This window comes from Rhizopus microsporus, assembly GCF_002708625.1.
Source record: "Rhizopus microsporus ATCC 52813 unplaced genomic scaffold scaffold_21, whole genome shotgun sequence".
NCBI lineage: Eukaryota > Fungi > Mucoromycota > Mucoromycetes > Mucorales > Rhizopodaceae > Rhizopus > Rhizopus microsporus.
The window spans coordinates 180,066-207,615 of record NW_019671936.1 but is presented as its reverse complement, the minus strand read 5'-3'; the positions used below and the strand labels follow the sequence as shown (position 1 = coordinate 207,615).

The 27,550-nt window shown below is 36.6% G+C and overlaps 13 protein-coding genes across 13 annotated transcripts; 10 read left to right on the top strand and 3 right to left on the bottom strand.

Annotated features, from left to right (window-relative positions):
• Positions 1 to 1,515: 1,515 nt before the first annotated feature.
• RHIMIDRAFT_241315 (uncharacterized protein) lies at positions 1,516 to 1,905 on the top strand (the record flags this gene model as incomplete). The annotated part of the gene is made up of 4 exons (XM_023609558.1): positions 1,516 to 1,547; positions 1,595 to 1,670; positions 1,732 to 1,794; positions 1,852 to 1,905. 4 exons carry the CDS (start codon positions 1,516 to 1,518, stop codon positions 1,903 to 1,905), a joined length of 225 nt encoding a protein of 74 aa, XP_023462514.1.
• A 136-nt stretch (positions 1,906 to 2,041) lies between these two features.
• RHIMIDRAFT_70347 (HIT-like protein) lies at positions 2,042 to 2,905 on the top strand. The gene is made up of 4 exons (XM_023615581.1): positions 2,042 to 2,194; positions 2,252 to 2,369; positions 2,427 to 2,502; positions 2,552 to 2,905. Exons 1-4 carry the CDS (start codon positions 2,108 to 2,110, stop codon positions 2,712 to 2,714), a joined length of 444 nt encoding a protein of 147 aa, XP_023462513.1. The 5' UTR covers positions 2,042 to 2,107; the 3' UTR covers positions 2,715 to 2,905.
• Positions 2,906 to 3,720: 815 nt separating this feature from the next.
• On the top strand, positions 3,721 to 5,586 carry RHIMIDRAFT_309408 (Pkinase-domain-containing protein). Its single transcript, XM_023614598.1, has 7 exons — positions 3,721 to 3,907; positions 3,955 to 4,051; positions 4,100 to 4,189; positions 4,239 to 4,393; positions 4,445 to 4,503; positions 4,525 to 4,966; positions 5,070 to 5,586. The coding sequence occupies exons 1-7, from the start codon at positions 3,735 to 3,737 to the stop codon at positions 5,524 to 5,526; spliced, it is 1,473 nt and encodes a 490-aa protein (XP_023462512.1). The 5' UTR covers positions 3,721 to 3,734; the 3' UTR covers positions 5,527 to 5,586.
• A 752-nt stretch (positions 5,587 to 6,338) lies between these two features.
• Positions 6,339 to 7,243, bottom strand: RHIMIDRAFT_315885 (uncharacterized protein; the record flags this gene model as incomplete). Its single annotated transcript, XM_023615029.1, has 3 exons — positions 6,339 to 6,534; positions 6,590 to 7,007; positions 7,221 to 7,243. 3 exons carry the CDS (start codon positions 7,241 to 7,243, stop codon positions 6,376 to 6,378), a joined length of 600 nt encoding a protein of 199 aa, XP_023462511.1. The 3' UTR covers positions 6,339 to 6,375.
• Positions 7,244 to 7,832: 589 nt separating this feature from the next.
• On the top strand, positions 7,833 to 8,597 carry RHIMIDRAFT_241312 (V-type ATPase; the record flags this gene model as incomplete). Its single annotated transcript, XM_023609557.1, has 6 exons — positions 7,833 to 7,846; positions 7,907 to 7,965; positions 8,016 to 8,174; positions 8,233 to 8,310; positions 8,362 to 8,438; positions 8,496 to 8,597. The coding sequence occupies 6 exons, from the start codon at positions 7,833 to 7,835 to the stop codon at positions 8,595 to 8,597; spliced, it is 489 nt and encodes a 162-aa protein (XP_023462510.1).
• A 136-nt stretch (positions 8,598 to 8,733) lies between these two features.
• Positions 8,734 to 10,204, bottom strand: RHIMIDRAFT_241311 (uncharacterized protein; the record flags this gene model as incomplete). The annotated part of the gene is made up of 4 exons (XM_023609556.1): positions 8,734 to 9,341; positions 9,393 to 9,842; positions 9,899 to 10,105; positions 10,156 to 10,204. 4 exons carry the CDS (start codon positions 10,202 to 10,204, stop codon positions 8,734 to 8,736), a joined length of 1,314 nt encoding a protein of 437 aa, XP_023462509.1.
• Positions 10,205 to 13,698: 3,494 nt separating this feature from the next.
• Positions 13,699 to 14,894, top strand: RHIMIDRAFT_219332 (Brix-domain-containing protein). Its single transcript, XM_023607377.1, has 3 exons — positions 13,699 to 13,943; positions 13,997 to 14,441; positions 14,500 to 14,894. Exons 1-3 carry the CDS (start codon positions 13,846 to 13,848, stop codon positions 14,806 to 14,808), a joined length of 852 nt encoding a protein of 283 aa, XP_023462508.1. The 5' UTR covers positions 13,699 to 13,845; the 3' UTR covers positions 14,809 to 14,894.
• A 485-nt stretch (positions 14,895 to 15,379) lies between these two features.
• RHIMIDRAFT_247495 (Ribokinase-like protein) lies at positions 15,380 to 16,495 on the top strand (the record flags this gene model as incomplete). Its single annotated transcript, XM_023610415.1, has 2 exons — positions 15,380 to 15,756; positions 15,835 to 16,495. The coding sequence occupies 2 exons, from the start codon at positions 15,380 to 15,382 to the stop codon at positions 16,493 to 16,495; spliced, it is 1,038 nt and encodes a 345-aa protein (XP_023462507.1).
• A 284-nt stretch (positions 16,496 to 16,779) lies between these two features.
• On the bottom strand, positions 16,780 to 18,001 carry RHIMIDRAFT_241307 (recombinase RAD52; the record flags this gene model as incomplete). The annotated part of the gene is made up of 7 exons (XM_023609555.1): positions 16,780 to 16,817; positions 16,870 to 16,916; positions 16,976 to 17,054; positions 17,103 to 17,373; positions 17,425 to 17,604; positions 17,657 to 17,740; positions 17,792 to 18,001. The coding sequence occupies 7 exons, from the start codon at positions 17,999 to 18,001 to the stop codon at positions 16,780 to 16,782; spliced, it is 909 nt and encodes a 302-aa protein (XP_023462506.1).
• A 702-nt stretch (positions 18,002 to 18,703) lies between these two features.
• On the top strand, positions 18,704 to 20,167 carry RHIMIDRAFT_294889 (uncharacterized protein). The gene is made up of 2 exons (XM_023614133.1): positions 18,704 to 19,012; positions 19,066 to 20,167. Exons 1-2 carry the CDS (start codon positions 18,709 to 18,711, stop codon positions 20,037 to 20,039), a joined length of 1,278 nt encoding a protein of 425 aa, XP_023462505.1. The 5' UTR covers positions 18,704 to 18,708; the 3' UTR covers positions 20,040 to 20,167.
• Positions 20,168 to 21,874: 1,707 nt separating this feature from the next.
• RHIMIDRAFT_267727 (uncharacterized protein) lies at positions 21,875 to 22,246 on the top strand (the record flags this gene model as incomplete). The annotated part of the gene is made up of 1 exon (XM_023612020.1): positions 21,875 to 22,246. One exon carries the CDS (start codon positions 21,878 to 21,880, stop codon positions 22,040 to 22,042), a length of 165 nt encoding a protein of 54 aa, XP_023462504.1. The 3' UTR covers positions 22,043 to 22,246.
• A 661-nt stretch (positions 22,247 to 22,907) lies between these two features.
• Positions 22,908 to 23,490, top strand: RHIMIDRAFT_267725 (uncharacterized protein). The gene is made up of 2 exons (XM_023612019.1): positions 22,908 to 23,239; positions 23,306 to 23,490. Exons 1-2 carry the CDS (start codon positions 23,048 to 23,050, stop codon positions 23,417 to 23,419), a joined length of 306 nt encoding a protein of 101 aa, XP_023462503.1. The 5' UTR covers positions 22,908 to 23,047; the 3' UTR covers positions 23,420 to 23,490.
• Positions 23,491 to 24,894: 1,404 nt separating this feature from the next.
• RHIMIDRAFT_70194 (uncharacterized protein) lies at positions 24,895 to 27,302 on the top strand. The gene is made up of 6 exons (XM_023615580.1): positions 24,895 to 25,615; positions 25,670 to 25,804; positions 25,857 to 26,010; positions 26,060 to 26,439; positions 26,493 to 27,045; positions 27,146 to 27,302. The coding sequence occupies exons 1-6, from the start codon at positions 25,139 to 25,141 to the stop codon at positions 27,160 to 27,162; spliced, it is 1,716 nt and encodes a 571-aa protein (XP_023462502.1). The 5' UTR covers positions 24,895 to 25,138; the 3' UTR covers positions 27,163 to 27,302.
• The last annotated feature ends 248 nt before the right edge of the window (positions 27,303 to 27,550 follow it).

The window sequence follows — 27,550 nt, the reverse complement described above, 5'->3', positions numbered from 1 at the left end:
ACAGCCCATCTGCCTTCGGACTACTATGCTTAGGGCTCTTGGAATAGCCGTCAAGGAAATCATCAAATATTTTGGAAGCGATCAGGGTGCTTGTGCCATAGTAGAGAGACGAGTATCAGAAGGAATAGCTGATGAAAGCTCATCGATGGCTGGTTAGTGAATGGGCACTGGTGAGTAGAGCTCTGAGTAGTACGCTCACGTGGCATCAAGCATGTCGTCTTTGGTTGCACTGATGGTGTTGTTACGACGTGTAATATATACATTATCGTCGCTAAATTTAGTTGAAGATCGATACTACCTTACCGCATGTGATCATAGCGGGACATCAACAACGAAATTACATAAATACTGCATTGTTTTAAGTAAAATAAAAAGGGGGAGCTCTTTCTTTTGTACAGAAATTGGTCATTACTTGCAAAAACACTAGAAGACACGAACCTCTTCTATTTTTCTATTCACATAAGAATTAATCTTATCAGTGTGATGAACAGGATGCAGTAAAGGAGGGATAAGCTGGTTGGTCAACCGTATGGCAACAGTACGCTTCATGTAGCCCTCTGACAGCTTTCCTAACTCTTTCCAATAAATATCAAGACAAGTGGAGAGTGTTTCCACATGATGCTGTTGGAATATCAGCAAGTTGGAATTCGACTACATTGAGTTGAGAACTGTGCTAAAAAGTCTTTGGATGCTTACAAATTTGAGAAAAGATATCCTTATGTTCCTTCTGTAAAAGGGTCTTTCCCATCGGGAAAATCAAAGATCTTACGGCAAAAGTGATTTTTAACAACACAGTGCACTGTCAATTTGAGTATATCCCATTTGGGACACATGGAGTTGAGAATTCAAAGACTCGGCAATAGACGAAATGACCGCAGCCACCTAAACATAAACGAAAGGGGGATTCTTGGCGCACTCCTTCGTGCACTACTAAATTTCAAAACAGTACCACTGCCTTCTCATGGAGTAGTACGCGAGGAGTGTGTGTTTCCTATTGCTATTATATTATGCCGATCCAATTAGTATAAATATCATCACAAACGTGATATTTTTCGTAGGTGCGCGAAATTGAAATCATGTTATCACAAGTTTAAAAGCGTTGTGCGTATTCAGAGGCTTGAAGGTTCCCTTCTCTGCGAAATAAAGTGATATAAAACTGTTTTCAAAAAAAACTATGAATTTACTATTTTATATTAAGTGAATCAGGTGGTAGTTTCTAGAATTAACCGTAAGGATATCAAAGATATCTATTTATTGTAAAAATGCACCCACTAATAATTGCAAAGACAACTATTAGCATCTCGTACACTCCTTGCGTACTATTCCATGAGAAGGCAATGCCACTGTTTTGAGATTTGGTAGTGTGCGAGGGAGTGCGCGAGGGAGTGCGCCATGAGTCTCCCAGAAGAAAATAACCAGCTTTTTACCATCGTCACGAGCATCATCTATTTTTAAATCTCAGTCGTCTGTATAAAATTTCCAAGAGTCAGATTCCAGGTTCAAATTGTGTTAAATATGGCCCGTGGCGCCCAAAAGGAACAAGCAAGGTACGATATCTGTGAAAGCTGCAACTAATTTAATGACTTGTAAACAGACAGAGAGCTCAAAAGAAAGCTGCTGAACGCTCAAATAAAGGTTCTCAATTAGGTGCTCGTGCTGCTGGTCTTCAGGTAATGTATCTTTTTGATTAGTTAATAAAAAGTGAAAATTGAACAAGAAGAGATAAAATAGATCAAATGTCCTAAATGCCTGATTGCACTTGCCAATTACAAACTCTTGGTTCAACATTTTGAAGTAAACAAAAAAAAAAACAAGCAACGCTATGACGTATATTAAACACTGTTTTCATAGGCTAAGCATCCCAAAGATAATGTTCCACCTGAGAGTGATTTCGAAAGAAAGTGATATGAGTTTTAGTTTCCCAACCGAAAGAAAGAGAGAAAAGAGAAATAGAAATAATTACTACAAGAGCTTATTTATTAATAAACAATTTTAATCTAACAAATGAGTTCGGTTGATGATATGAGAAAGAGACAAAAACAAGTAAGGACGAAAAAAGATTACCCCTGAGTCTATATTTTTTACTACTTTTTTTTTTTTTTCCCTAATGCTCTGTGGCTGTCTTGGTAGTCAAGATGCTTGTGTGTTTTGTAATATTGTTCACAATATTGGAGAGACAAGGATAATAGTTGAAGTAATAAAGTAAATAATAAAAAGAGAATAGTAATACTTACAAAAGGGAATTCAATAGACTGAACATTTAGTTGCCTTTCGAGATCGGTCACCATCAGCCAAAGTTCATTTTCTTGTTATACCAAAAGAGCATATTGAAACAATCAAAGACTTGACTAGAGAACATATTAGTTTATGTAATGAATAGAAAAAGGAATCATGTATATATAAGATATACTCATAAATACATAAAGTACATGAGATGACTGAATTAGGAAAAAGATTACTAAAAGAAGAAGGATTCAACCCTGAGGATGAAACGCAGATCAGGTACCTTTTAATAACAGCCGTATATACTAATACTAATTAAAGCAAATAGACTTGGATTTCATGTTCCTCCTTTTAATTCGGTAAATCATTTGCATATGCACGTCATTGGATTACCTTTCAAGAACAAATTTAGATATTTAAAATACAAAGTTGGCTTACCTTGGTTTATGGATATTAATGCCCTTTTTATGTCATTAAAATCGGAGCTTTGATTCTGTTCTCTCTCTTTCTCTTGTTGCCAAAGCATTTGTCATAAATTTACAGTGTACTTTGTCGGTTCAAGCCAAAGTGATTATAAATATTAAAAAATATTACATCTACTCAACAATGACAACGAGCAAAACTTATTGACAGCGACATAAAAGAGAGAAAAATATAGAGATTGCAAAACTACAAGTCTGAGCCATTTGTCAGCGATAAGTGTACCTGTGATATTCTAAAGGATCAGATTGCATTCTTGCCAGTGACATGAGCATTGGCAGCCTCGGATTACTTGTATAACAAAGACTCAAATCCCTCATAGAGACGAGCCTTGATGTTAGACCTATCATATTCTCTTTGTTGTATTCTTTGGGGAAAAAAAAATATACAAAGAGCCCTTTCCTGTGAAATACAATGGATTGCTTGTGTCCGTTAACGCGCTTCAAGGTTTGTCTGAAGGAAAGGGTTTTTTGGTTTATTGATCAACTTTTTCTCGTGGATCAACCTTGATCAATAATTTCTATGACAAGCATCTCTCGGGATGATGCTCTGTGCATCTTCTATAATGAAGAGATTACTGATGAAGTTGCGAAAAAGCTCGCAGTGAAGCTTGATTTACTCTGCAAATTGAACATATGCTGCGCCAAAGTTCCAAGGAAATCGATGCTGCAAACAAAAGTAAAGATTAATGGCAACTCAACTTATTACCATCATTATACCAATGATCATCCAAAATCAGAGACATCCGTGGATAAAGTAATGTTTAGTAAGTGATTATGAATATTGTTTTGGTAAATCATGGCATGCATCACGTATCTGAAAATAACAATAGTCTATTACCCCATCACTGTTTGATTCTCAACTAGTCCACTGTATAGACATTAATGCCCTTTTTGTGCCACTAAAATCGGAGATTCTGTTTCTCTTTTTTCCCCCTTTTTGCAGAAAATAGCACTTCTATATAAAGTTAAGCTTTTTTATTATTATTTTTTTCTCTTCTTTTTTTTTTCTCCTTTTCTTGTAATTAAAAAATGTCTGTGTTTAATCAACTAAAAAATATATTTCGCAATAATGAAAAGTCAGAAGAAAAGGTACATAAATTAGAGACTGTATCTCGTATTGTGCAAGAAGATACAATAGCAAAATCAAGGTTACCAGAATATGAAGGATTAGAAGATTATACGCTAATAAAGAAACTGGGAGAGTAAGTAGATTATACATGTTTGTTATATATATTCTAATATTTTGTAGAGGCGCTTTTTCAATTGTATATAAATCTTTGGATAAGAAATCAAGCCAATACGTAGCAATTAAGATCATACGAAAATCAGAGTTAAATCAAATTCAGGTAAATACAAATGTCACGAGAATGAATACATGTATAACCTTTCATTAGAAAGCAAGTGTCTTGAAAGAAGTGCAAATCATGCGTACTATTAATCATTCTTCGATTGTCAAATTGTTATTATTTAAAGAAACCAAAGAAGTAATAATAACAATATCATTATCTACACTTTTTCTCATTTTTATGGTAGCATTACTTTTTAGTCTTGGAGTTAATGGAAGGCGGTGAAATATTTCATCAAATCGTCCAGCTGACTTACTTTAGTGAAGATTTAGCACGTCATTGTATTAAACAAGTAGCTGAAGGTATTCGTTACTTGCATGAGGAAAGAGGGGTTGTTCACAGGTAAGATTAGGGCAATTTGCTGGCATGTTTCCTCATTTCTTTTTATTGTAGAGATATTAAACCTGAGAACATATTGTTTCAATCTATACCATTTATGGAACGCAGATTTAGTCCACTTTCTACTCAACCAGAGAACGAAGATGAGCCTAAAGAGGATGAGGGTGAATTTGTACCTGGTCTAGGGGGCGGTGGTGTCGGCCAAGTCAAGATTGCTGATTTTGGTCTATCCAAGATTGTGTGGGATAAGCAAACGATGACGCCCTGTGGTACGGTTGGATACACAGCTCCTGAAATCGTTAGAGATGAGCGTTATTCAAAGTCAGTCGACATGTGGGCCCTGGGCTGCGTTCTCTATACCATGCTCTGTGGGTTTCCGCCGTTCTATGATGAAAGCATTGATACCCTGACAGAAAAGGTTGCCAAGGGTCAATATACCTTTTTGAGTCCTTGGTGGGATCATATATCAGATGATGCCAAAGATCTCGTCAAGCACTTATTAGAAATTAACCCTAAAAAGAGATACACAATTAATCAGTTCCTAGCTCATCCTTGGCTTCATCGATGGGTAATATAGTTATATAATAGACTTTAATCATTTGCGCTCAAACGATATTTAGGATACACCTGTCGTACAAGACGATCAACATAAACCAGTAACAAAGACGAGTATCTGCAGCTCGCCTGATTTAATTGTCCCTCCTTCTACCACAACTTCACTTGCTACAGAAACCATCTCGGTCACATCTACACCAGCAAAATCAAAACGAAAGGAGTTATTTTTATCTGGTCTTTCGTCGATGAAGGAAGTCTTTGACGTGTCATACGCGGTTCATCGTATAGGAGAAGAGCGTGCATACAGAAGAGAAAATAAACACAAGAGGTCAAAATGGCATACATTTGGCTTACGGTCTCATCATAATGACGATGTGTCGGATGAATCGAATACAGAAGAGGATGAAAGTGCAGTAGATCAAATTGCGGATAAACTAAAATCTCAACAGTTGGATGAGGGTGTTGGTAAACTATCCATCCATAAGTCGTACCCCAAGCCTATCAAAAAGGCGTTTGATTTAAATATGAACAACTCCACTTTACTGGGAAGAAGGAGTAAGCATGTAGCTATACAGCAATAGTCATTTAGTTGTAAATAATAATAATAATAATAAAAAAACAGCTACAGTGTTTCCACCCTCAATTTACCAAATGTTTGAATTATTTTGGACATTTTTGTGAAGATAAATTACCCAGAAAAATTAAACTAATTTGATCAGGTATTCGAAGCTAATTTGCCCTGCGTCTTGAAAATATATTACCAGCTTTTCACAATAAGGTCAGCAATTTCTGGTCAAATGTCAAAATGATTATAAAGATTCCTTTATTGAGACATTTAGGAAAAATATCTATAGAATACTAGATCATATTTTACAAATGTTCAATTTATGCGTGCTTCAGGTATGCAGCAATAATTTCAAACATATACGCTATTCTATCAGGTGCCCAATTTGATTTTATGATTTTCTACCTTCGCCACTTAATAAAAAAAACTGCATTTGTAAGCAATCCGTTAATATTTTCGTAATGAAACAAATGTCAACTTTTGTGTTCTGCATTAACACAAAAAATATGCACATACAGAAGCTGACATTTAACATAAATCAATCTTAAAGGCCCATATGTATGCTATTTTGATCATTACAAATACATGCACATTTATTATTCAATGCTCTTGTTTACTTAATTACAGCGTCTATTCATCCATGCACACTTACTAAATACTAAAAAGAGTATACACAACTAGTACTTCATTCATCTAGGCTCGAAGGGCAAGCTTGGCCGTTATAACATTCACACTTATTAAATATATACCGCTAGATACTGTGTACTTCTTTTAGTAGCGCTCAAATAAAATAATGTTTTTCAAATATATAGTAGTAGTTAAATGTCTCTCGGTATAAATTTGAATATACTCTCGAAATTTTATTTTATTCATCAAAGATATAGGTATCCCATTGTACGCTTGAAGTCCACGCCTCGGTTTCGAATTGACGAATGCATTTGCCTTTACCTATAATGCCTTTCATCTTGCTGTTTGTATTGTGTGAATAGTTCTTCATGTTTTTTTCTATTCCGTCCATCATATACTATAGGAAAAATCAAATATCTATGGCTTTTTTTTTGACCCTTTATGCAACTTACTTCAACTTGCCCTAATAAATCAATAATTTTTCTGATACCTTCAGTTTTGATCCCTGCAAGAGTCCTTGGGTATTCAGCGTCCAGTGTGTTTTGTACAGAATATACTTGTTTGTCAATCAGTGAGAGGACACACAGAGAGATATTCTGGCCCATTATTTGCAATATTGGCATATGTACTTCACTGGCTTGACTTTGAGGCAAATATAGTAGTTTCTTGAGCAACGAGTTCAAGTGACACTTGAATGCTAGTACTGATCTCAGTTTGTCATTGTATAATTTTCCTTCAGTAATTGCCTTGGTACTTGCAAACTCGCCCGTAGTAGCTTCAATGGGACCTTTCTCAGTATCAGTTATTACGCGCAAATCAAGCCTATAATTTAAATCCGCGTTTCTGCAGTCAGCCGAAACGGTATCACCCCTGTTATGCAAAATTACGATCAATACTGAGGTATTGGTTGTTGTTAGTACTCGCGTAAATGTGTAGAATGAATCAAAGAAATGATGAGTCTCTGTTTTATCCTTTTATTCGAAGCGAGGGAGGAAGAGCTCATAGCAAAAAGAAATTAGGTTGTTTTAAAAGAGGTCGGAGTACTAACTAAGGTACATGTAATTAAGTCAAATGTAATCTCACACGTAACGATTAGTATTAGACATGGTCAAATACGACATTGCCCCCTACCAGTTTGAGATTACGTTTGAAAGACTTGGTTTATATTGGGAGAATGAAGTAAATAGATGTTTACTAAGAGCATCATTAAATGAATGCAATTAGTGGGATTTTGTAAGTCTTTTACTGGATCGTGTGGGTGTAACAGAAGATGTGGCTTTGTTACGCTTTAAAGAACGGTTTGATTTTGACTTTGGTTTTTTGTTCTTGTTTTGCACATTTGGACTATGTCTGATGAAATTAGTTTAATTTTTCTGGGTAATTATCCTCACAAAAATGCTCAAAATAATTCAAACATTTGGTAAATTAAGAGCGGAAGTACTGTCTTTGGCCAAATGACTGATTGACTGCTAAACTTGAAACGGTACTTGTCAATTCGAATACCGCAGTGTCGTCATTCTCGGGCGCGACGAGGATTTTTATTTGCTGTTCTCCTCTCACTCACACTCTATCTTTTCCTTTTCTCTTCACTACTCCGTTTTACGTTTTAAAGGTACACTGATAAATACTGTTACTATACTTCTTTTTTTTTTATCTAAACTTGAACCTATTAAATAGCCTAAGAATATTTATACAATGAGTGAATACTGGTAAACCATTTCATTAATCAAGATGAAACACTCCCTTTTTGACAGTTTTTATTTCTTTAGTCCTGTCTATGCTCCTTTCTTTGGCACTATGGGTTGTGCTGCTGCTATTGTCTTTAGCTGTAAGTATACTATAATACCCTTCTATCTCATATACTCATATCATCCCTAGGTCTCGGCGCTGCCTATGGCACTGCTAAGTCTGGTGTCGGCCTTTCTGCTATGGGTGTCTTGCGTCCCGATTTACTCGTGAAGTGTATTGTCCCTGTTGTCATGGCTGGTATCTTGGGTATTTATGGTGTTGTCGTTTCTGTACTCTTATCTGGTGGCCGTAAGTTTTCTATACTTACTTTTCTATAGTCGCTGACTTTTTTTTTTTTGGCTTCTAGTTGCTATGAAGCAAACTCTTTTTAGCGGTTTCGTTCAAATGGCTGCTGGTCTTTCTGTTGGTCTTTCTTGTCTTGCCGGTAAGCTCATTTATAACAAAAAAGAGGAAAAAGACACTTAGTTTTTAATAGCTGGTATTGCCATTGGTATCACTGGTGACGCTGGTGTACGTGCAACTGCTCAACAACCCAGAATGTTTGTCGGCATGGTAAAAAAAAGAACGGAAAATAACGATTTACATAAAGATACTCATACTATTCTGTAGATCTTGATCTTGATTTTCGCCGAAGTTTTGGGCCTTTATGGTCTTATTGTTGCTTTAATCTTGAATACCAAGGCCTCTGGTGCTGACAGTGTTTGCCAGTAAAAAAATATTGATTGATTACTGCAAGTACATATACCGCGTTCTTTAAATAAAGAAAAATAACAAAACCTAAAGTATTAAACATGTATATGTACATACAATTCTATTAAAGGGGAATCAACATAAAATTACAAAGTGTCTATGAGTTTTGGTTTTTAAAATCATTGTTCAGTGCCTTGATAGCTGAAATAGTGCCAAAGATTAAACCGACAATACCAAGCAAGAGAGTCAAGAAGCCCAAGATGTAATCATACCAAGGTTTGCCTCGAATACCCGTCAGTTTATAGTAAAAGATGACGGGAAAGATAAAGACTAGCGCACAGTTGGAAAAAGCACCGAGAAGAGACATAAAGTCGCCAAAGAAGGGCACAAAGATGGCAATGACAGCAATAGCCACAATCAGTGCTCCACGGAATAACCAACGGAGGATCCATTCGACTACAAACGAACGGTGATCTGGACCAATCTTGAGCATTTTTTCAACATCAATAGCAAACGATGTCAGCAGAATAGGTGTTGCCAGAATCAAATGAATGGTGATGATGATGATCGATGCTGATTTAGGGCCGCCATCGGGTAAACTGTCGTACACAGGCGATTTGACACTTGTACCGTATACATAGTAGCCGGGAACGGCTGTAAGGAAGTAAAGGATGACGCAAAAGGTAAGGCCGGTAAAGCAGACCTTGTTCCAATCCTTAGGTCGACGCATACCTGCTTCTACATGAGCATATACAGGGTTTCCACCTATATAATAACATCAATATCTTATCTTTGACTTGTTTGTGTTTTCCTTACCAAAGCTAAATACGATGGAACTAAGAGCAATGGGGAACATATCCCAGATGACAGAATCATGGTGAGCCTGCTCTGCTGGTACATACTGTTGAACAGCGACACCAAGAACGATGAGAATAACAATAACCGTAGAAAGCATACCGAAGCAACTGAGAATACCAATCTCTTTTAGAGAGCGAAAGAATAAGAAGGGAACAGCAACAATGGCTGTACAGATGATAACCCATATAGGAAATGTCAATTCGGCAGATGTACCTTTGGCTACATTGTGCAGGTTGAGTCCAGATAGCAGAAGGTAAAGGACAGGTACTCCCACTAGAGTGATAGCTGTAAAGAAGAAAGCAAGCCAGCCGCCAATGGGACCAAAGGCAGCTTCGGCCACTTCTTGATAAGAAGACAAACGATGTGTTCCGTCATAATACATGGATTTGATTAAAATAATGCCCGTGTCTATATTAATTGTTAGTCAGCTTCAACTGAACATGAACTGATAAAACGCCTATTACAAACAGATAAAATCCAACTAAGACCCAAGATGAATAAACCAATCCATCCACCTTGACTAAGGGCGTAAGGTAAGCCCAGTGCACCAGTACCCGCGACAACACAGACAACATTAAAGAAGGCAGTAAAACTTGATCCCTGTTTTGATCTGTCGATGCCAAACTGTAATTTGTCTTGATTTGCTTCTGCTGTCACCTCATAATCATATACTATGACTCTTTAAGTACATTATCCTCGTGTACTTGATCCACTATTGTACCTGTGTCAATTGATTCATCCTTGCTGGATGAAAAGTATTTTTTGATCATCTTCCCTTTACTTGACTGGAAAAGAAAGAAACAAAAAAAAAAAAAAATAAGAAAATTTTTTTAAAAACAACGGCTAATGGTAGGATTGCTTTGTTTGCGGAGAAATAGAATAGTAATGAATACGAGACGACTGGATATGTATGAGCAGCCCTTTTTTTTTTTTTTGGAGACCCTTCAATTCTATCTGAGCGGATCAAAAATAGTGCATATGGTTCCCACGACTGTTGCTCAAAGATGACCTTGAAAAACCAAAACGAAGAATTAAAAAAAAAAAAGTGTGAAAGACAAAGCATTTAGAATTTACTTTTTTTTTGTAGTTTTGAAAAAGTATATTTTTCTAAAGAGACTTTTGCAATCAAAAGCTTAATCCTCTTTAGGACGCAATTCAGAATTAAAGATGGGCGAAATGTAAAGGAGTGAAAGAAGAAAAAAGTTAATTTTCTGCTCATGCAAAGTATGAACATGTCAGTGTTCCAAATGAAACCTTTGATTTTTCCCATGGATATGCCTACTGTCTCCATGACAACAACAGTGTAATATAAATATGATATGATACTTTACGTTCAAGTGACGTATTGAACAAGAGATCAGATAGTGATAGACTTGGTGCAACCTATAGTTTGTTCTATTATTTAGGATATTTCATCAAAGATTACCGCTGTTGCATAATGCTAATATCACGAGATTACCTTTTATTATGCATCAAATCCAAATAGAATACATGATGCATCTCCTCGTTATCTATGCACCGACAATGCTTATTTTACTAGCATGCCAACTGCATTCTCTAGTAGTTAAAGCATTCATTATCCATGGCGTCTTGGATGAATATACATTTCAATTAGAATATTTCGGATAACAGATAATTTGAACTCTATCCCATACATATTTATTTACTTCTTTAGTTTCTTCAAACAATGTGAAAGGGGGAAGATACATAAATAAATCATCTAGTTACCATAAAGGGATGGTCCTTGATACATACCTGTTTGTATTTTTTTTTTATATATATAAAGGATTATTTGTTTATTACATGTCTAGATATGCATTATACAAATGGTAGAGAAGGATTAGATGAATTCTTTTGATTAAATGTGTTGGCGTGTCTAGAGTTGGTAGAGGTTGTTGTAGAAGTTGATGTAGTGGCAGTAGGATAAGTCATGAATAAATTTCCATTACTAATAGGTATAGTAGGTAGCTGGTAAATAGTAGATGAAGGAACAGTGTACATCATGGGCGAGACAGGCCTTCCATAGTCAAACATGAACTGTTGTTGTTGTTGCTGTTGCTGTTGGAGCTGATATTGAAGCGGTTGTTTATTTGATTTCTTTGTCTTTACTTGGTGCTGTTGTTGCAGCTGCAATTGCTGAAAACTGATATTATGTGCTCCTGGTTCTGGTAGTTTACCCAAAAGCCCCTCAATCTTTACTTTGCCTGGCACTATTTTGGGTTTTTGACGTTTGGCTTCTGCCTTTTCTTGCTCTCTTTGTATCAATAAGTCCATACCAGACATGCGCATTTGTTGTTTTCTTTGTTGTTGTTGATGATGATGTTGCTGCTGCTGCTGCTGCTGTTGTTGTTGTTGATGATGATGATATTGATAGTGATGCATTTGATAGAGTGCATCATACGGCTGTTGGTACCTCAAATTTTGACCAATGATCTCGTCATCCTCATCCACCATTTGTTGTTGATAACTAACTCTTCTCATTATTAATGCCCCTTCTTCGTTTATAGACTTATTACTAGCATTATCCATGCGGGTTTGTCGTAAAGTATGTAGCTTTGGATGCGATTTTGTTTTCCTAGGTGCTTGATCTAGATAACAAAAAGGTAAGCAACTCCGAATATAACCCACAAAACAAGTATAGTTTCTGAAAAGGAGGGCAATAAAGGGGGTGAAGTGAAAATAAAAAAAAGAAAGAGAGGGAAGAAGTGAAGGAGAACATATACCTGTTATGTCATTATCTTCTTCATTATCACTTGATAGGGTAATCGATCTAGTTGTCTTCTTGTATAGAGCTATTTTGACATTGTCATCATCATCATCGTCCTCTTCTTCACTCGTTTGATTGTCATCCTCTTCTTCATCATCACTAGGTACGCACTGAAGGTTTCTCTTGTTTTTGTATCCTTTATTGTCTTTAGTATGCAATAGCAATCATGTTTATTTCAGTTACCATTGAAATAAGGGGATTGACGTCTGTCTTGCATGATAGATGCCGGTGTATTAAAGTGAAGTTGACTAAAGCCTTCTCTCAAGTTATCAACAGACATGATTATGTATATTTATAAAAAAGAAAGAGAAAAAAAGAGAGAAAGAAAGAAAGAAATAGATTTATTTACTTGACAATTTTATATATGGAAATAGAATATATGGGACATTTAAAAAAGGGGGAGAAAAGGGATAGAAAGGAAAGAATAACCTAAAAATAGAACTATTTGACTGCATTAAAGATCATGGATACACGCGCGTCTTATTCGTCCTGAATATATCTGTCGCGTTACAATCCCTTCTAAAAATGTGGGATGGTCCGGGGAACCTCTTTTAAAAACAACCAGTTCTTCTTATCATGATGATGCGTCATCTTCTTCAAATCTAATAGTGTATTCTTAATAAATATTATAAATCCACAGAAGAGACAACGTTGATCGTTTGCCTTCATAAAGACTATATATAGCCAATGAAGTATCGCTTTCAATACTTTTTACCTTATTTAGAAAATACACAAACTTTTCAATCATTAGATACGAAAAAATCGAGCCGTGTGAGGACTCTTTTTGTTTCATTGCAATATTTAATACGGCGTGTGTCCGGATTATATAGTACTCGGGGGTCCATCTTGTTATTTGGCGTTGGCGGTGTTCTATATTTTTTTATGTAAAATATCATTGAAACATTTCATTATTGATTTTTAAGACTTGCCAGAAGAAATCAATGTATTAGTAACATCATATCATAAAAAGATTTTCTTCATTGCTGCTCCTCAAATTTTCTTGAAGGATACCAGCTACTCGTAGTTATTGTCTTTTGTTTTGGGATCTCTTGCTTAAGAGGCAAAGACGAAGCAAGGGAGAGGAGAGATGTTTACTGGTCAGCTAAAAGAGATCTTGATCCAGTTTCGAATAGCTAAAACATTCAGAATATTACTTGGCCTATGCGAACTGATAAATAACAAGGCACCTACTTCTTTGAGCTGAAAGCTCAAGTTTTTCATGTCACTGAACTGATCAGCTTCGCTTCTTCCGCTGTAATCCCTTCACTCAAAACAAAATTATCATGGTAACATCAGCATCTTCAGGAACGATATCATCCTCTAGACTCCGTCAATATTGTAAGAGCTAATACCTCGAAATATCTTCTGCGCTCCTTATTTAAATCATAGATTTAGTTGCATTTATGTTCACATCTTGTAGTATTTTTGCATTATCACTATAATAGAGAAGCAAACAAATAAACTCGTCTTTATCTGCCTAGAGTGGTATGTAAGAGTCTGTAAGTATGGTAACGCCGTCCTAAGGTAACTCATGAGCTTGCATAAAAATCAAAAAGGGAGCAGTCATAAGCCACAGGACAAATTTTGGAAGTCAAATCCCACTTGCTTTTTTTTTAAATATACTTTTTCTTTTATAGATTATAAATGTCAGCATATAAAGCAGTAACCAAGAAGAATTCTGAAGACAAGAGAATTAACAAACAGAGAGTCATGATGCTCTGCTCTCGTGGCGTCACTTATCGGTAAATACTTATATTGATAGTAAATAGGTTAAAGGCTAATAACAAAAACACAGCTACCGACATCTTATGAATGATCTTGAAGGTTTACTTCCTCATTCCAAAAAAGACGCCAAGCTTGATACAAAGAACAACTTGTATATCTTGAACGAATTGGCTGATCTCAACAATTGTAACAATGCTGTATTTTTTGAAACCAGAAAGAAGCAGGATCTGTATGTTTGGATGGCCAAGACACCTAATGGCCCTTCTGCCAAATTCCACCTTCAGAACTTGCATACGATGGATGAATTAAAGATGACGGGTAATTGTCTCAAGGGATCTAGACATATTTTGTCATTTGACAAGACGTTTGATTCTGCACCTCACTGGAGTTTATTAAAAGAATTACTGGGTCAAATATTCAATGTGCCCAAGGGATCAAGACGCTCAAAGCCTTTCATTGACCATGTATTGTCATTTTCTATTGTAGATAACCGTATCTGGTTCAGAAATTATCAGGTAAGCCTTTCTTTCTTAAGAGTTATCTGTGTATAGTAATTAAATTAAAATTTTATAGATTGTTGAAAAGAATAAGCAGAATACACCAGACTTTAGTCATTTAGATAAAGGCGAGATGTCTCTAGTAGAAATTGGTCCTCGATTCTGTATGACTCCCATCAGAATCTTTGAAGGTTCTTTTGGTGGGCCTACTGTATTCGAGAATCCTGAATTCGTTCATCCCAACTTTGTTCGTGCTGCTATGCGTAAGAGTAAGCTTGTGAAATATGCTGCTAGACAAAAGAACAACATGGAACGTAATGCTCGTCTCTCTATGGCAAAGGAAAGCCGAGAAACCGAGATTAGCGACAAGTCTGTCTTCAAATAAAGCTGTAATATAATAATAAAGCATCCTTAATTTGTTCCATACGATGTGCAGACCATCTATTCTTTTTTAGACACATCCTTGAAAACTCAATAAACAGTGTCTTTTGAATTCATATGATATGTTGGTGTGTAGTTCGGTTATTCCTAAATTAGCTTGTTTATACAAGCTACCGTATAAATGTATATATAATGCAGATGACTTGTGTTTGGCAAGATTCTTATTTATAAGCCCTATTAGCTTGTGCGCGCCTTAGACTTTTAAAATGTCTTTTACCTATATCGGCTTGTGGTGTATTACGTTGCTTTCTTCCCTTAATAAATATCATCCAAGCGATAAAAAATATCTGCCTAACTTAATCTCAAGTACCACGAATTTGTCAACAGGAACTAACCACGAAAAGCTCTTTTATTGGGGGATCTCACCAACAAAAGAGAGATGAAAATATCAGATATAATATTAGAACTCAGCGCAGAGACACAGGAGGAGCGAGAGAGGGACTACTTGCAGAACTAAAAAACTTTTTTTTCTTCTTTTACCTTTTTTTTTCAAAAACAAATAATAAATTATCAGCATGTCTTTCACACTTCTTGCTATGGAAAATCCTTTATTGGATATTCAATGTAAGCCCAGCGAGGAACTTCTCAAGAAGTACAATTTGAAGGCAAACGATGCTATCTTGGCCGACGACTCTCACCAACCTTTGTACAAGGAAATCCTTGACAACTATGAGGTTAATTATGTTGCTGGTGGCGCTGCCCAAAACACGGCTCGTGGTGCTCAATTCTTTTTACCTCCCAAGTCTGTTATCTATATGGGCTGTGTCTCTGATGATAAGTTTGCCGAGACCATGAAGAAGGCTGCTGAAGCTGATGGTTTGACTACTAACTATGAAGTGACCAAGGAAGCACCTACTGGTGTCTGTGCTGTCTTGATCACTGGCCATAACCGGTAAGTTGGAATACGCGTTCTGTGGATACCAATATATATATATATATATATATAATGCTAACAGCTAGTGTAAAATAGTTCTCTTGTTACAAGATTAGATGCCGCTGAAAAGTTCCAAGTGTCTTTCCTTCAAAGCCCCGAAAACTGGAAATATGTTGAAGAAGCCAAATACTACTACTTTGGCAGCTTCTTCATCACTCACGATGGTGGATACCAATCTGCTCTTTTAGTTTCTGAACACGCTGCCAAGAACAACAAGACCTTTGCTCTCAACTTGAGCGCACCCTTCTTGTCCATGTTCTTCAAGGAACGTCTTGATGCCGTCATCAAGAACACTGATATCCTCTTTGGTAATGAAGACGAAGCTCGTACATATGCCAAACAGATGAACTGGGGTACTGAAGATGTTGAGGAGATTGCAAAGAAATTGTCTCAGTTGGAAAAGAGCAACAGCAGACCCCGTTTGGTTGTCATCACTCAAGGTGCTCATGCTACTGTCACTGCTATCGGTAACAAAAGTCATAGCTACCCTGTGATCAAGGTCGATGAAAGCGAAATCATTGATACCAATGGCTGTGGCGATGGTTTCTGTGGTGGTTTCATGGGATTGTACGCCCAAGGTGTTGAAGACCCTGCTCGCTGTGTTCAAGCTGGTCATTATCTCGCTAATCTTGTCATCAAGAACATCGGCCCTACCTACCCTCCCATGTCTGAAAGAACAAATGTCCCTTCTTTCTAAGCTGATTTTTGTTTTAAAGCTTTGTTAAACATGTACAAGACATGGTTGTATCATACTTTCAAACACATAATGTAATTTAATAAACCATTATTCAAACCAAAGGGAGTGTGTCTATCAATGAATTATGTGTGCAGTTAAAGCCATAATTTATTGAATAAATAACAAAGCAACAATCTATTGTTCTATCTTTATTTTTTTGCTGCTTTGAGATGTAGTGGATGATGATGTCGTTTCATTTCTGACAAATGTTACCGACTACATTTTATAAGCCTCATGTGTCTTGTTTACCTTTTTCTGTCATTCAAATCATTTCTCTCCTGTTCTATTATGGAGTTCAATATGTTGACATACTAAAATATTCAAAAAGGACCTACCTGTAGGTACATATTCTTCCTCTCTAAGGATTGAAAATGAATTTTCACTAGAACAATTAGTCAGTTTATGAAATATTAGCTCCTCTCTCTCTGGGTGTGTTCCTACCGATGTTCCAGATTCATTCTACATTCTAATGCTTGTAAGTCTGTTTCATTAAAGTCCTGATCAAACATATCATCACCCTCTGATGTTACAATTAATATCGAAATGTCATTATTTCATTCCATATTACCATATGAAAAACCATCCTCTGGTATCAAAGGCTGATAAGGTGGTATAGATTGAGGTGCAGAGGATGTGGTGGCAGGTACATGGGCTGATCGAACTGAATCATTTGTGTCCACAATCTCAGGTTTGGTATTTGTGATATTTTTTGACTGCCGCACGTTTGCAGTGGAAGTAGTAGGCGCGCTAAAGTTAGTAGTAGTAGCATCAGACGTAGACGCGCTCTTGGATGTATCGAATTGACTGTGTCGATAAAGATTGGCTGGAGTAAATTTGATCTTTCTTTGATGGTTAATTATAAGATAAGCACAATTAGTATTGATGCTTACTTGAGGGTTTGCCATCCTTGCTATACCGCTTAAATAAACTTTGTCATAGATACAATTTCCTAACGCGTTGCCAAAGTTGCGCAAAGTTCGCTTTGTGGCATCTGTGACTGCTTGTTTTTTGGCTTTCTCAAATGCGATTGCTTTGCTTTTGCTATTTTCTGCAGATCCGTAGCCAATGTCCTACAGTACGTTGTCAATAACCACTTGGACTGAAACCCATTGTCTTTTATACCTCATGAAATGTTCCATCCTTTAGGCTAACTCTCACAGTCACTGATACACCAAGGTTAACACGTCCATTTTCAAGCACATCTGCCTATTGAAGACTATGTGAATAGTGTAGTTAACATTAAAAGTAATTATTTACAAAGTCGACGGTAGTGTCCTTTATTTCTGAAGTCCAACCATTGAAACCAAAGATTTCATTTGCTAGATTGATTGCAGTTTTGCCTTCAATGTAAGTCAATCGCCCTGATGGTCCTGGTCGCTGTGTTAAAAACTCTGGTCCAAGAGATCGCTGTAGTTTTTCTGAGATAAGCTTTATTTCTTCTTCTGTAAATGGTGTATTTGTTGTCATCGCTTCCGTAGTAAAGAAAGGAGAAAGAACAAAGAGAAAAAGTTTTTGAATGTCCGTGCATAAAAAACAAAGACTTCATTTTCTGCATTTCTTTAAATATTATTCCCAGACTGGATCAGTCTTGTTGACAAGAGGAAATAATCGACTGAAAGAGTCAATAAAGAATATGAATGATTAATAACTCGGGTCATATAAGAAGAAACAGCGACGCTGTTGATCTCTTTATTGAACTCAAACAAAGGTAGATGAAGGAAAGAGTCGCTGACTGGAAAGCTCTTATGTACACTTTAAACTCTTATTTTTATATTAGTCAGACACCTTGATAGTAAGTCAAGATGACTCTTCAAATAGCTGCGCCTCCTTGTTTATGCGTCACTTTAGATAAATTTTTATATTTCAATGCACGTTTTATTGCGGCGACAGAGCTGGAATCTCTAAGGCAATTACTTGCTTTTACATAAAGATGTTTTGAAGTGGTTTTAATCTTGTGTTTAAAGCATATTATCAGTTTCTCATTGGATGATATTGAATAATCTATCTCTTAACTATCATTTGCTAGTTTTTCTGATCATCATTCAGAGTAGATCCGGACCTTGGTTTCTCCGACTATTTTTAATCTACATGCGGGGAAGATATCCACGCGAGTATTTATTTAAGCGTATCTATTTCTCTTTTTTAGACTTTTTCTTCTTTTTTGTGTATGTAATATGTCAGCAATGGTAGATAATGGAGATTATCCATTAGAAAGGACGATTTCATGGCAAGATATTAGAGACGCACCTCTTTTATCTAGCAGACATTCTCAAAATGATCAAGGCTACATTTATGTTGATAGCAATAATCGAAAATATAGAAAACCACCTGTTCATTTTTCAGTGAATATCACTAGTATCGATGGTGACCCTCATAAGAAAACATGTCAACCAGGCTCAACTGTTTCAGGTTATGTTCAGCTCAATTTGGACTCACCACTGGCAGCACAATATCTCAAATTACTATTCAGAGCAACAGGTAAAAAAAGATACATGTCGAGAGAAAATAAAGTAACTCAATTTCCAAATTAGAACACATTTACAAAGACAATAACAAGAAAGTGCGTGAACGTTTATTTTCTATCAGAACTACCTTGTGGGGGACACCTTCTATCTCTGACTATCAATGGCCAATGTTGGAACCAGGAAAGCATCGTTTCCAGTTCCTGTGTGAATTGCCGTTAATCAATTATCCTCCTAGTTTCAGGCATCATTTGGCCTCGTGTGAGTTTGAATTTTTAGCTTCCCTGGAGCGACCGGGTATCAGGCCCTTTCAGACAGTACCCGTCTTTATTCGATACCAGCCATTGGTACTAACTTCACCTTTAAAATCACCTCGACCACATAGAGAAGAAACAGTATTTAATAATCAAACAGTCACCATGATCCTACCAAAGGGATGCAACTACAATATCAACGATTATACCCACAAGAGTACGATGGACGTTCATCTCTCATTTTCTCAACATACGCCCATAAACCATATCGAAGCCACTATCAAAAGAGAAATACATGTCTCTTATGGTTCCTATCAACAGACGGATACCATGGTGATGAGTCACACTGATCAATCATCTTTCTATCTTCAGCAAACAAGAGATGGACAGCTTCTCTATCTCATTCAGGTGCCAATGCCTACCGAACACAACAAATTCAATTCTTCCGCGGTTCAAAGGAACTTTAGTGTCTTGGGCATGACTACATCACTTGTTGAACATTCAAAACACACTCGCATTATCTACAAGCTGGTAATCACAGCAAAGATCAGACATGGCTTTCTGTATCAAAAGCGTACACTGTTTTCAACTATACTTCAAATAGGCACACTTCCACATGGAGTTCAAGTACCTTCAAATGTTGTATCCTATACCACAATCGCATCAGAATCATCTACATCGGCAACAAGGCCTCGGTTCTTGTATGTACCTGATATAGGTGAAGAGCAATTACCTGCATACGGAGAAGAACCGTCCCCTCCAAAGTACTCTTCTTGTCATAGAAACTGACTGTTTATTTAATCCTGTTTGATTTTCCCTGTAAATAATAATCACTTGTAGAACATCAGTATGACTCTTGTATATCAATAAAAAAAAAACTGGTAACATATTAATAAGCCATCTCATTTTTATTTGAGAGTATTATTTTATCCTCCTCCCAAAAAGAATAATGTAGTACTTTAGTTATGGATGTCCTCTCTTCTTGCCCAAAAGCAACCTCTACAGTCATTTATGCTATTAAGCATATCTCATAATGATTTCCATTAAAAGTAACACTTTGTAACAATTACAGATACAAAAGAACATTAGTTTTCAGACAATTTTAAAAATAATAATTGCTCTTTTTACCTGCAAAACCTTTAAGCTAGCGTCCCACCGGAATGGGACGAGGCAACCGCACTGAAGGTGGCGAGTCGTCTTTTGAAGACATTAGATCGACCTTGACCATTCCAGATAGAACAAGCAATGAGAAGTACGTTCCTGAAGGTCATTACATCGCGATTCCAAAAAACATTGCAAGTGCTGTACTTCAATACTTGATGGATCTTTTTGACATCATCACCTCCTCCATACTTGAGATTCTGTAGGTCTTGATTTAAGCAAGAGTTGTAGATTTATAAAGATATTATTTAGAATGTATAATTTATGATCATTGTTATACTAACCTTGGAGTTTTTGTAATCATTGATATTGAGAAGCAACAACTCTCCAAGTACCTCTCTGCAGCTTTAATTGTTTATAAATTTTACTGGAGGCACCATGTTGAAGACCTTTAAACTTAACATGGTTTTTATTTCTCAGACCGTCACCAAAGATAACTAAAAGTATTTTTTTTTTTTTTTTGCAGTTGCCTCCTTCAAAACGGTTTTTGTTCTACCTCCTGTAAGATACGAATAATGCTTAGATTATACTAAAAGGAAAAAGAAGAAGGGTATATACCCTTCGGATTGCAGGATAGGAAGTGTGTGTTCCTCTTGGGCAACCGCAGACTTTCGAACTTTTCCTCCTTTTTTTTTCTGTTTCTCTTCGTATTTTTTCTTTGTGGTTTGTTATATTTCTTACCACCATACAATAATATATTTACACTTTCTTGAATGATCTTTTGGGGCCCAATATAATTTAGCCATTTTAGCTTTGCAGTCTCAAAATTGTAAAAGTTGAATAAGATGTCCATGTGTTGCAGTATATAAGTTGGATATAACGTGTATTGTTGAATGAATGCAGTTTTCGGCGAAGGTATTTCTGTTTCAATTCTTTCAATACCTAATTTTTTTTTACGACCTTGTTATACTTTCTGACATTTTACAGCCCCACTCATGTTGTAGTACTCAGCAGAGGACAGGCGGTGTACGCATAATAAGCACCTGTCTTCCACTATTGATAACTTATGATTGATATGGATTGAAGACCTAATAACTTTAAGATAGTAAGTTGTACATATTTACTTTTAAAAAAAATAACAATTTAACATCTCGCTGCGTCGCCATCGGCGACTATAGCTGCCTGACATCTTTTCGTGCTTTTCCGCCAGCTTAGTAATGGCCATCTTTGAGCTTTCATTATTTGTCGAAATGTCATACTGACTGAATCCAAGCTGCTTTAAATAGAATATGCCACTCAATTTCATTTTCTTTACTTATTCTGCTCCCTGAGGACCCTGCAATCGCTTGATGCTAATTTCACGGGCTTTAGTCATTGTGTGAAGAAAAAAAAATAGTTTGAAGTAAAAGTGATGTGGAGGAAAACCTTATAAAATTAGAAAATCCAAAAGCAATAACCCGAACTTAGACTCCTTATAAAAACTAAAAACGCATCATTTCTAAAGTAACTTTTTTCTCTTTAACAAAATGCTCGACCTGAATAGTAAAGTTATTTTGCCAAACAAAAAAGAGCTCAAGTTCTTTAGACAAAACAACTTGTCTAACTGGAATTTAAAAGACATTATGCAACGTTATCAACTTAAAAATCGCATGTCCTTAAAAATGGCAAACACTTGGTACATTCAAAAATAGACTAATGCTACGGACACTTCCTTGGGGCTTTACCTATGTTGCCACTTTATAACTTCACACTACCAAAGCCTCTGCCTAACCTAAAGATGTCCAATTCACTTTCTCTAATATAAAATACGAACTTATCATAATTACACACGTGAATGATTTTACATCTTTGTTGATCAAACTAACAATATAAAATTAAAATACATCAATAACAACATTTCTTTTTTATCTCTTTTTTCTTCCTGAAAAGAGACGATTCAAGATGGTAGCTTCATAAATTCATGTTTAACTTGACGCTACACATTGAAAAGCTTTGTTGGGCGGCATCATAAGTAGTGAGTAGAGGTAGCACCCGTGGTATTGGTCTATTTTTTTAGTGCACTAAATGTCTGCCTTAAAAATTGATAAAGTAATTAGTCAGTATAAATTATGTCTCAACAACATAAAGTAATGTATACAAGACCACGACGAGAAAAGATATGTCGAAAATTTATCAGAGGAGATCAATGATAAAGTAATGCTAGTTATCTTTTCTTTGTATTATGTAAGACACTAACGTTGTTCAAAATAGCCCACTGAAGACCGATCAAAAATTACCGTCAACAACTTCCATAATGTCAACTACAGAACTACTACCGTAATGGAAGCACATGGCGCAGTAACAGTTGAACAAAATAGCAAGAAAAGAAGAATTGCTGAAGATCCACAAACATCATTAACAGAGGCACAATCGGAAATATCACCGACAACACATTCTGGTCTATCTCTATCGCCAGAACATTGCGGTTCGTCACTTTATGATTCGTGAAAAGATACAGTAAGTATACAATGGCTTTGAAAGAAAAGAATCCGTATCTAATTTTTTTACCGCTGATAGGAGAGTGAAGAAGAAATGGTAGTAGAAGAAATATCGAGTTGAACGTCTGGGATATATCGAAGAAAGCCCTTGACACTATGTAGAGAGATGATGATATCGATAAGTATATGTATGCATGAAATTGATTTAGTTCGACATCTATGTTGAATATATCATTTTATTATAACTTGGAACATTTAAACATTGTTCAACTCGGAAACAAGCTTGGTTCCAAGACAACACAAGTATATTACCCCAGAAATTTAATCAAAAGAACGGGACTCACACTTGAAGAGATACCTTGCTCATTCGTTGACGATAATGAATTCTGCAATAACATATTTGATACTACTGTGAGTAGGAATATCAACTAACATTGTAAGATAGTCATATCCATTAACACCCCAAGTGTTTGGTAGGCTCTTTCGGATGAGTTCTTCTCAAATGACGTGCTGGTCGAAGCGGCCTCGCTTGTATTTAAGTCAAACAATTCATTCGTGAAATTTTTTCATACTGTTCTGCTGTCGCTGTAAGTCTTTAATCGATCACTTAGGTTCTGTAGCGTCTATTTAACTTTCCTAATTACTGTATTTTTATTAATTATTGACGTTAATTTTATAAATTATTTACGTAAAAAGACGACAAAAATATGTTTGAATAAAACGACATCATGTCAAGGCGAGAGAGAAATAATAAGTATATGTAGAAAAAGAGAGAGAAAGTATGTTAGTATCAGAGAATATATCCTGATATTAGTTTTACTTGCCACCAAGGTGCATTCTGGGGAGGGTAGCGATAACTACCCAGGATTGTTTAACCAAAACAAAAAAAGGAACGGAGGACTGAGAGAACCCAGGGCATCAAAAGAGACTATTGGAGAACGTTCCAGATACACGCCAGAGAGCAAAGAAGGCGGGACAAGCGAGTCAGAGCATGGACCATGAGGACAGGCTAGTTTTGGTTGGTGAATCTTTGAACACTCAGAGGGACATTTGATAGCCGCTGTAAAGAAGCAAAAAAAGGACCCTTTTCCAAACAAGTTTCAGGATCGAGTACTTGACACAAAGAAATCATATCAAATAAGATTAATATGCTTCGTGACCATTCAAGCATATGCATTGCCAGACATGACTACATGGAAAAACCGAAAAAAGAATTTAAACTTTTACAAAGAGATTAAAGAGGGCTATTTCTAACATTAAGCTAATTTCAACTCCAGGTCAGTTCACCTGTTAATATTATTGTCAAATGGGATAGTGAGCCATATTCTTTTTATATTTGTTATTACTCTGATAACATTACAATGGTTTCAATACGACATCTCAATTTGGAAATACAGTATATCCACGGATGTCAAGGCTGATACTACGAAAATATTCTTGGCGACGACAAGTTTACATTTCGTACAGCATGAATTTTGTTCTCACCATTGGATGCATTTATTTTCGATCACAAGCGAATTTACTTCTGGAAAAGTGTATAAAGGTTTCTATAAGAAATGTTATTACCAAATATAGTAATAATCACTTTTATTCAAATTTCGAAGAGTTCAAAGTGTGATGTTCCCTAAGAGACCTGTTTTCTGAAATTGGTATTTATTTTTTCAAAACAGACAAATTTACCAGCCGCACTATACTAAGAGGGTAAAATATTAGATATTTTTGAAGGTAATTCTAAACTTCGGCAGGAGACTCAACTTTTGAAAAAAAAAAAAAAAAAAAAAAAAAAAAAATCACTGCTAAATTTTAATCACAGCGAAAAAATACCTCAAGTCTAACTGAGTCTGACGGGCCATATACTGTAATGGCCAAGCCAATTTATTGATCTGTACAAATTAGGCAGTCGGGGTATTAACATGCCTTTACCACACAAACATCTGGCTTGCTTCTTGAATAATTGGAAAATACAAATGGCAGTCTTTTACTATAATAGAAAGACAATAACAGAGAGAGAGAGTATCTATAGTATCTATTCTATTTTATTTTGATCTATTTTAATCATTTCTCCCATTGTTCTATCATGACTCTTTTTGAATCAAGAAGAGAAGCTTGATTCTATCAACTTGTATTAAGGATCTTTTTTGTTTATCAATGTTGTGTAAACTTGCATCCCCCCTTTTTTTTTTCTCTCTCTTGCGTTATTATAAATAGACTTTCTGAGTTTTTATGCGTCGAACCACAAAATAGCCAAGAACGTACCTGTCCTAGTTTTACAGCCCTCTTTTTTCTTTTTTCTTTTTTTCTGTTGATGCAATGGTTAATCAAGGTCTAATAAAACTAATCACCTTGTTTGCATCTTTTACTCTGGTGCAAGCGAAATACATTGGGAAGCGTGAGCCTAATCGAGAATATTACACACTACATGTTCCGCAAGGTGAATCAGAAGCAGCTGAACAGATTGCACAACAGTTAGATGTTCGTTTTGAGGGACAAGTAGGAGAACTAGACACATATTATATGGTGAGTGCACCAAGAGAAGCCATTCAGAAACGAGATGGACAAGATGGAATAGTGACCAAGTTTCACCAATACAAACAACATTACGAATCACTTTCTTTAAGCAAACGACAAGAACAGGCATGGACTAAAGTGCAATCTATTGATAAACAGATACCCAAGAGACGAATCAAACGTGGACCACTGCCTGTACTCACACCTGAAGAACGAGTGGTAGATGCTCAAGTGTCACTAGGCATAAAAGATCCACTATTTGGCAAACAGTGGCATCTGGTAAGTGACAAAAAACAAGTGAGGGTTGCCATCGAAATTAATCGACCTTGATAGATTAACCAAAGGGATCCCGGTAATGATATCAACATTACCGGCGTGTGGAAACAAGGTATCACTGGTAAAGGTGTTACCGTTGTCATATTGGATGACGGCTTAGACTACAATAGCACAGATTTGGCAGATAATTTTGTAAGTCTTGACACATATGAATGATTAAAACTATTTACACAAGCTATAACAGTATGCTGAAGGATCATATGATTTCAATGACCATGAGCCTTTGCCTACACCAAAGCTCTGGGATGATACACATGGTACTAGATGTGCCGGACAAATTGCCGCTGTCAGAAATAATGCCTGTGGTGTTGGCATTGCTTATGATGCCAAAATAGCAGGTAACTCGTTTATCATTTCTTTTTTTATTTGTATTCACCTTGGATATAGGTGTCCGCATTCTTTCCGGTGATCTTACAGATGCAGATGAAGCATTGGCCCTCAATTATAAATACCAGAAGAACGACATCTTTTCATGCTCATGGGGACCACCTGACAATGGCGAGACGATGGAAGCGCCCAAGGGAATCTTGGCTGATGCATTTGAAAAGGGAATTCGAGAGGGAAGAGGTGGAAAAGGGTCGATCTATGTGTTTGCTACTGGAAACGGTGGCACATCGGGTGATAACTGTAATTTTGATGGATATACCAACAGTATCTATACTATCACTGTCGGTGCCATTGACCATACGAATGCGCATCCTCCTTATTCCGAAGCCTGTTCTGCTCAACTTGTGGTGACATACTCTAGTGGTGGTGGAGAATATATTGTAACGTATTATTTTGTATGTAATACATATAAGCTAACATTAAGCGCTTGTAGCAAACGACAAATGTTGGCCGCAACGACTGCTCTGATCGACACGGTGGAACGTCTGCAGCTGCACCGAACGCGGCAGGTATATTTGCCCTTGTACTCTCTGTACGACCTGATCTGACCTGGCGTGACTTGCAGCATCTTTGTGTGCAAACAGCCGTGCCAGTGACAACAGATGACAGTGATTGGAAGCAGCTACCATCAGGAAGACTTTATAATCACAAGTTTGGTTATGGTAAATTGGATGCTTATGCATTAATCGAAGCAGCCAAGAAATTCAAGCCGGTTGGACCGCAGACTTGGCTCGAACTGCCTAGTCCCTTCAAAAAACGATCGATTCCTGACTCAACAGGTTTAAAGACCAGAAAGGCTCTCAAGAGCATTGTGCATGTGACAAAGGAAATGGTACAAGCAGCTGGTCTGCTTAGGTTGGAACATGTCACTGCGACTGTCAACATTGAGCATCAAAGACGTGGAAACTTGGTCATTAATTTGGAAAGTCCTCATCAAGTGAGATCTGAATTGGCTACAAGAAGAAACTTGGATAAAAGCACAGATGGTATCGTCAACTGGAAGTTCATGTCTGTTAAGCATTGGTAATATATATATATATATATATATATATACAAAACTACAGTCAGCTTAATTGATCAATCTAGGGATGAAAATCCAGTAGGCGATTGGACACTTTATGTCTATGATGTGGACAACCCAGAATCCAGAGGATCTTTGCTCAATTGGACCTTGACCCTATATGGCGAGCAGGATCCTGAGTTCAAAGGAACGCCTATACACTCAACCACTGGTTTCCACCAAGATCAAGAGCATGAAATCACTGTTACAACTACAACTCCTGCTTCTACGCCTACAGATGTAGATGATACACCCTCCAGACCCACCCGCATTAAACCCGACATTAAGACGACAACCCATTTAGATAGTTCCACCCATACCCCTAATCCTGATGAAGAAGATCAACTGTCTTCTGATCAGATAGAAAGCCCTGGTGAATACCTAACTGTTGTATATGCTGTCTTTGGATCCATGGGTATCTTTGGTGTAGC

What these genes read in the sequence shown, in the direction of transcription:
- RHIMIDRAFT_219332 (XM_023607377.1), top strand. Translation starts at nt 13,846, where the DNA reads ATGTCAGCATATAAAGCAGTAACCAAGAAGAATTCTGAAGACAAGAGA. An exon ending in TCTCGTGGCGTCACTTATCG is followed by an intron (nt 13,944 to 13,996) that starts GTAAATACTTAT and finishes ACAAAAACACAG; the next exon opens with CTACCGACATCTTATGAATG. An exon ending in TCTGGTTCAGAAATTATCAG is followed by an intron (nt 14,442 to 14,499) that starts GTAAGCCTTTCT and finishes AAAATTTTATAG; the next exon opens with ATTGTTGAAAAGAATAAGCA.
- RHIMIDRAFT_309408 (XM_023614598.1), top strand. Translation starts at nt 3,735, where the DNA reads ATGTCTGTGTTTAATCAACTAAAAAATATATTTCGCAATAATGAAAAG. An exon ending in CTAATAAAGAAACTGGGAGA is followed by an intron (nt 3,908 to 3,954) that starts GTAAGTAGATTA and finishes AATATTTTGTAG; the next exon opens with AGGCGCTTTTTCAATTGTAT. An exon ending in GAAAGAGGGGTTGTTCACAG is followed by an intron (nt 4,394 to 4,444) that starts GTAAGATTAGGG and finishes TTTTTATTGTAG; the next exon opens with AGATATTAAACCTGAGAACA.
- RHIMIDRAFT_294889 (XM_023614133.1), top strand. Translation starts at nt 18,709, where the DNA reads ATGTCAGCAATGGTAGATAATGGAGATTATCCATTAGAAAGGACGATT. An exon ending in ATTACTATTCAGAGCAACAG is followed by an intron (nt 19,013 to 19,065) that starts GTAAAAAAAGAT and finishes TTTCCAAATTAG; the next exon opens with AACACATTTACAAAGACAAT.
- RHIMIDRAFT_70194 (XM_023615580.1), top strand. Translation starts at nt 25,139, where the DNA reads ATGGTTAATCAAGGTCTAATAAAACTAATCACCTTGTTTGCATCTTTT. An exon ending in TTGGCAAACAGTGGCATCTG is followed by an intron (nt 25,616 to 25,669) that starts GTAAGTGACAAA and finishes CGACCTTGATAG; the next exon opens with ATTAACCAAAGGGATCCCGG. An exon ending in TTATGATGCCAAAATAGCAG is followed by an intron (nt 26,011 to 26,059) that starts GTAACTCGTTTA and finishes CCTTGGATATAG; the next exon opens with GTGTCCGCATTCTTTCCGGT.
- RHIMIDRAFT_70347 (XM_023615581.1), top strand. Translation starts at nt 2,108, where the DNA reads ATGCTCTGTGGCTGTCTTGGTAGTCAAGATGCTTGTGTGTTTTGTAAT. An exon ending in TAGAGAACATATTAGTTTAT is followed by an intron (nt 2,370 to 2,426) that starts GTAATGAATAGA and finishes AAATACATAAAG; the next exon opens with TACATGAGATGACTGAATTA. An exon ending in GAGGATGAAACGCAGATCAG is followed by an intron (nt 2,503 to 2,551) that starts GTACCTTTTAAT and finishes TAAAGCAAATAG; the next exon opens with ACTTGGATTTCATGTTCCTC.
- RHIMIDRAFT_267725 (XM_023612019.1), top strand. Translation starts at nt 23,048, where the DNA reads ATGTTGAATATATCATTTTATTATAACTTGGAACATTTAAACATTGTT. An exon ending in ATAACATATTTGATACTACT is followed by an intron (nt 23,240 to 23,305) that starts GTGAGTAGGAAT and finishes AGTGTTTGGTAG; the next exon opens with GCTCTTTCGGATGAGTTCTT.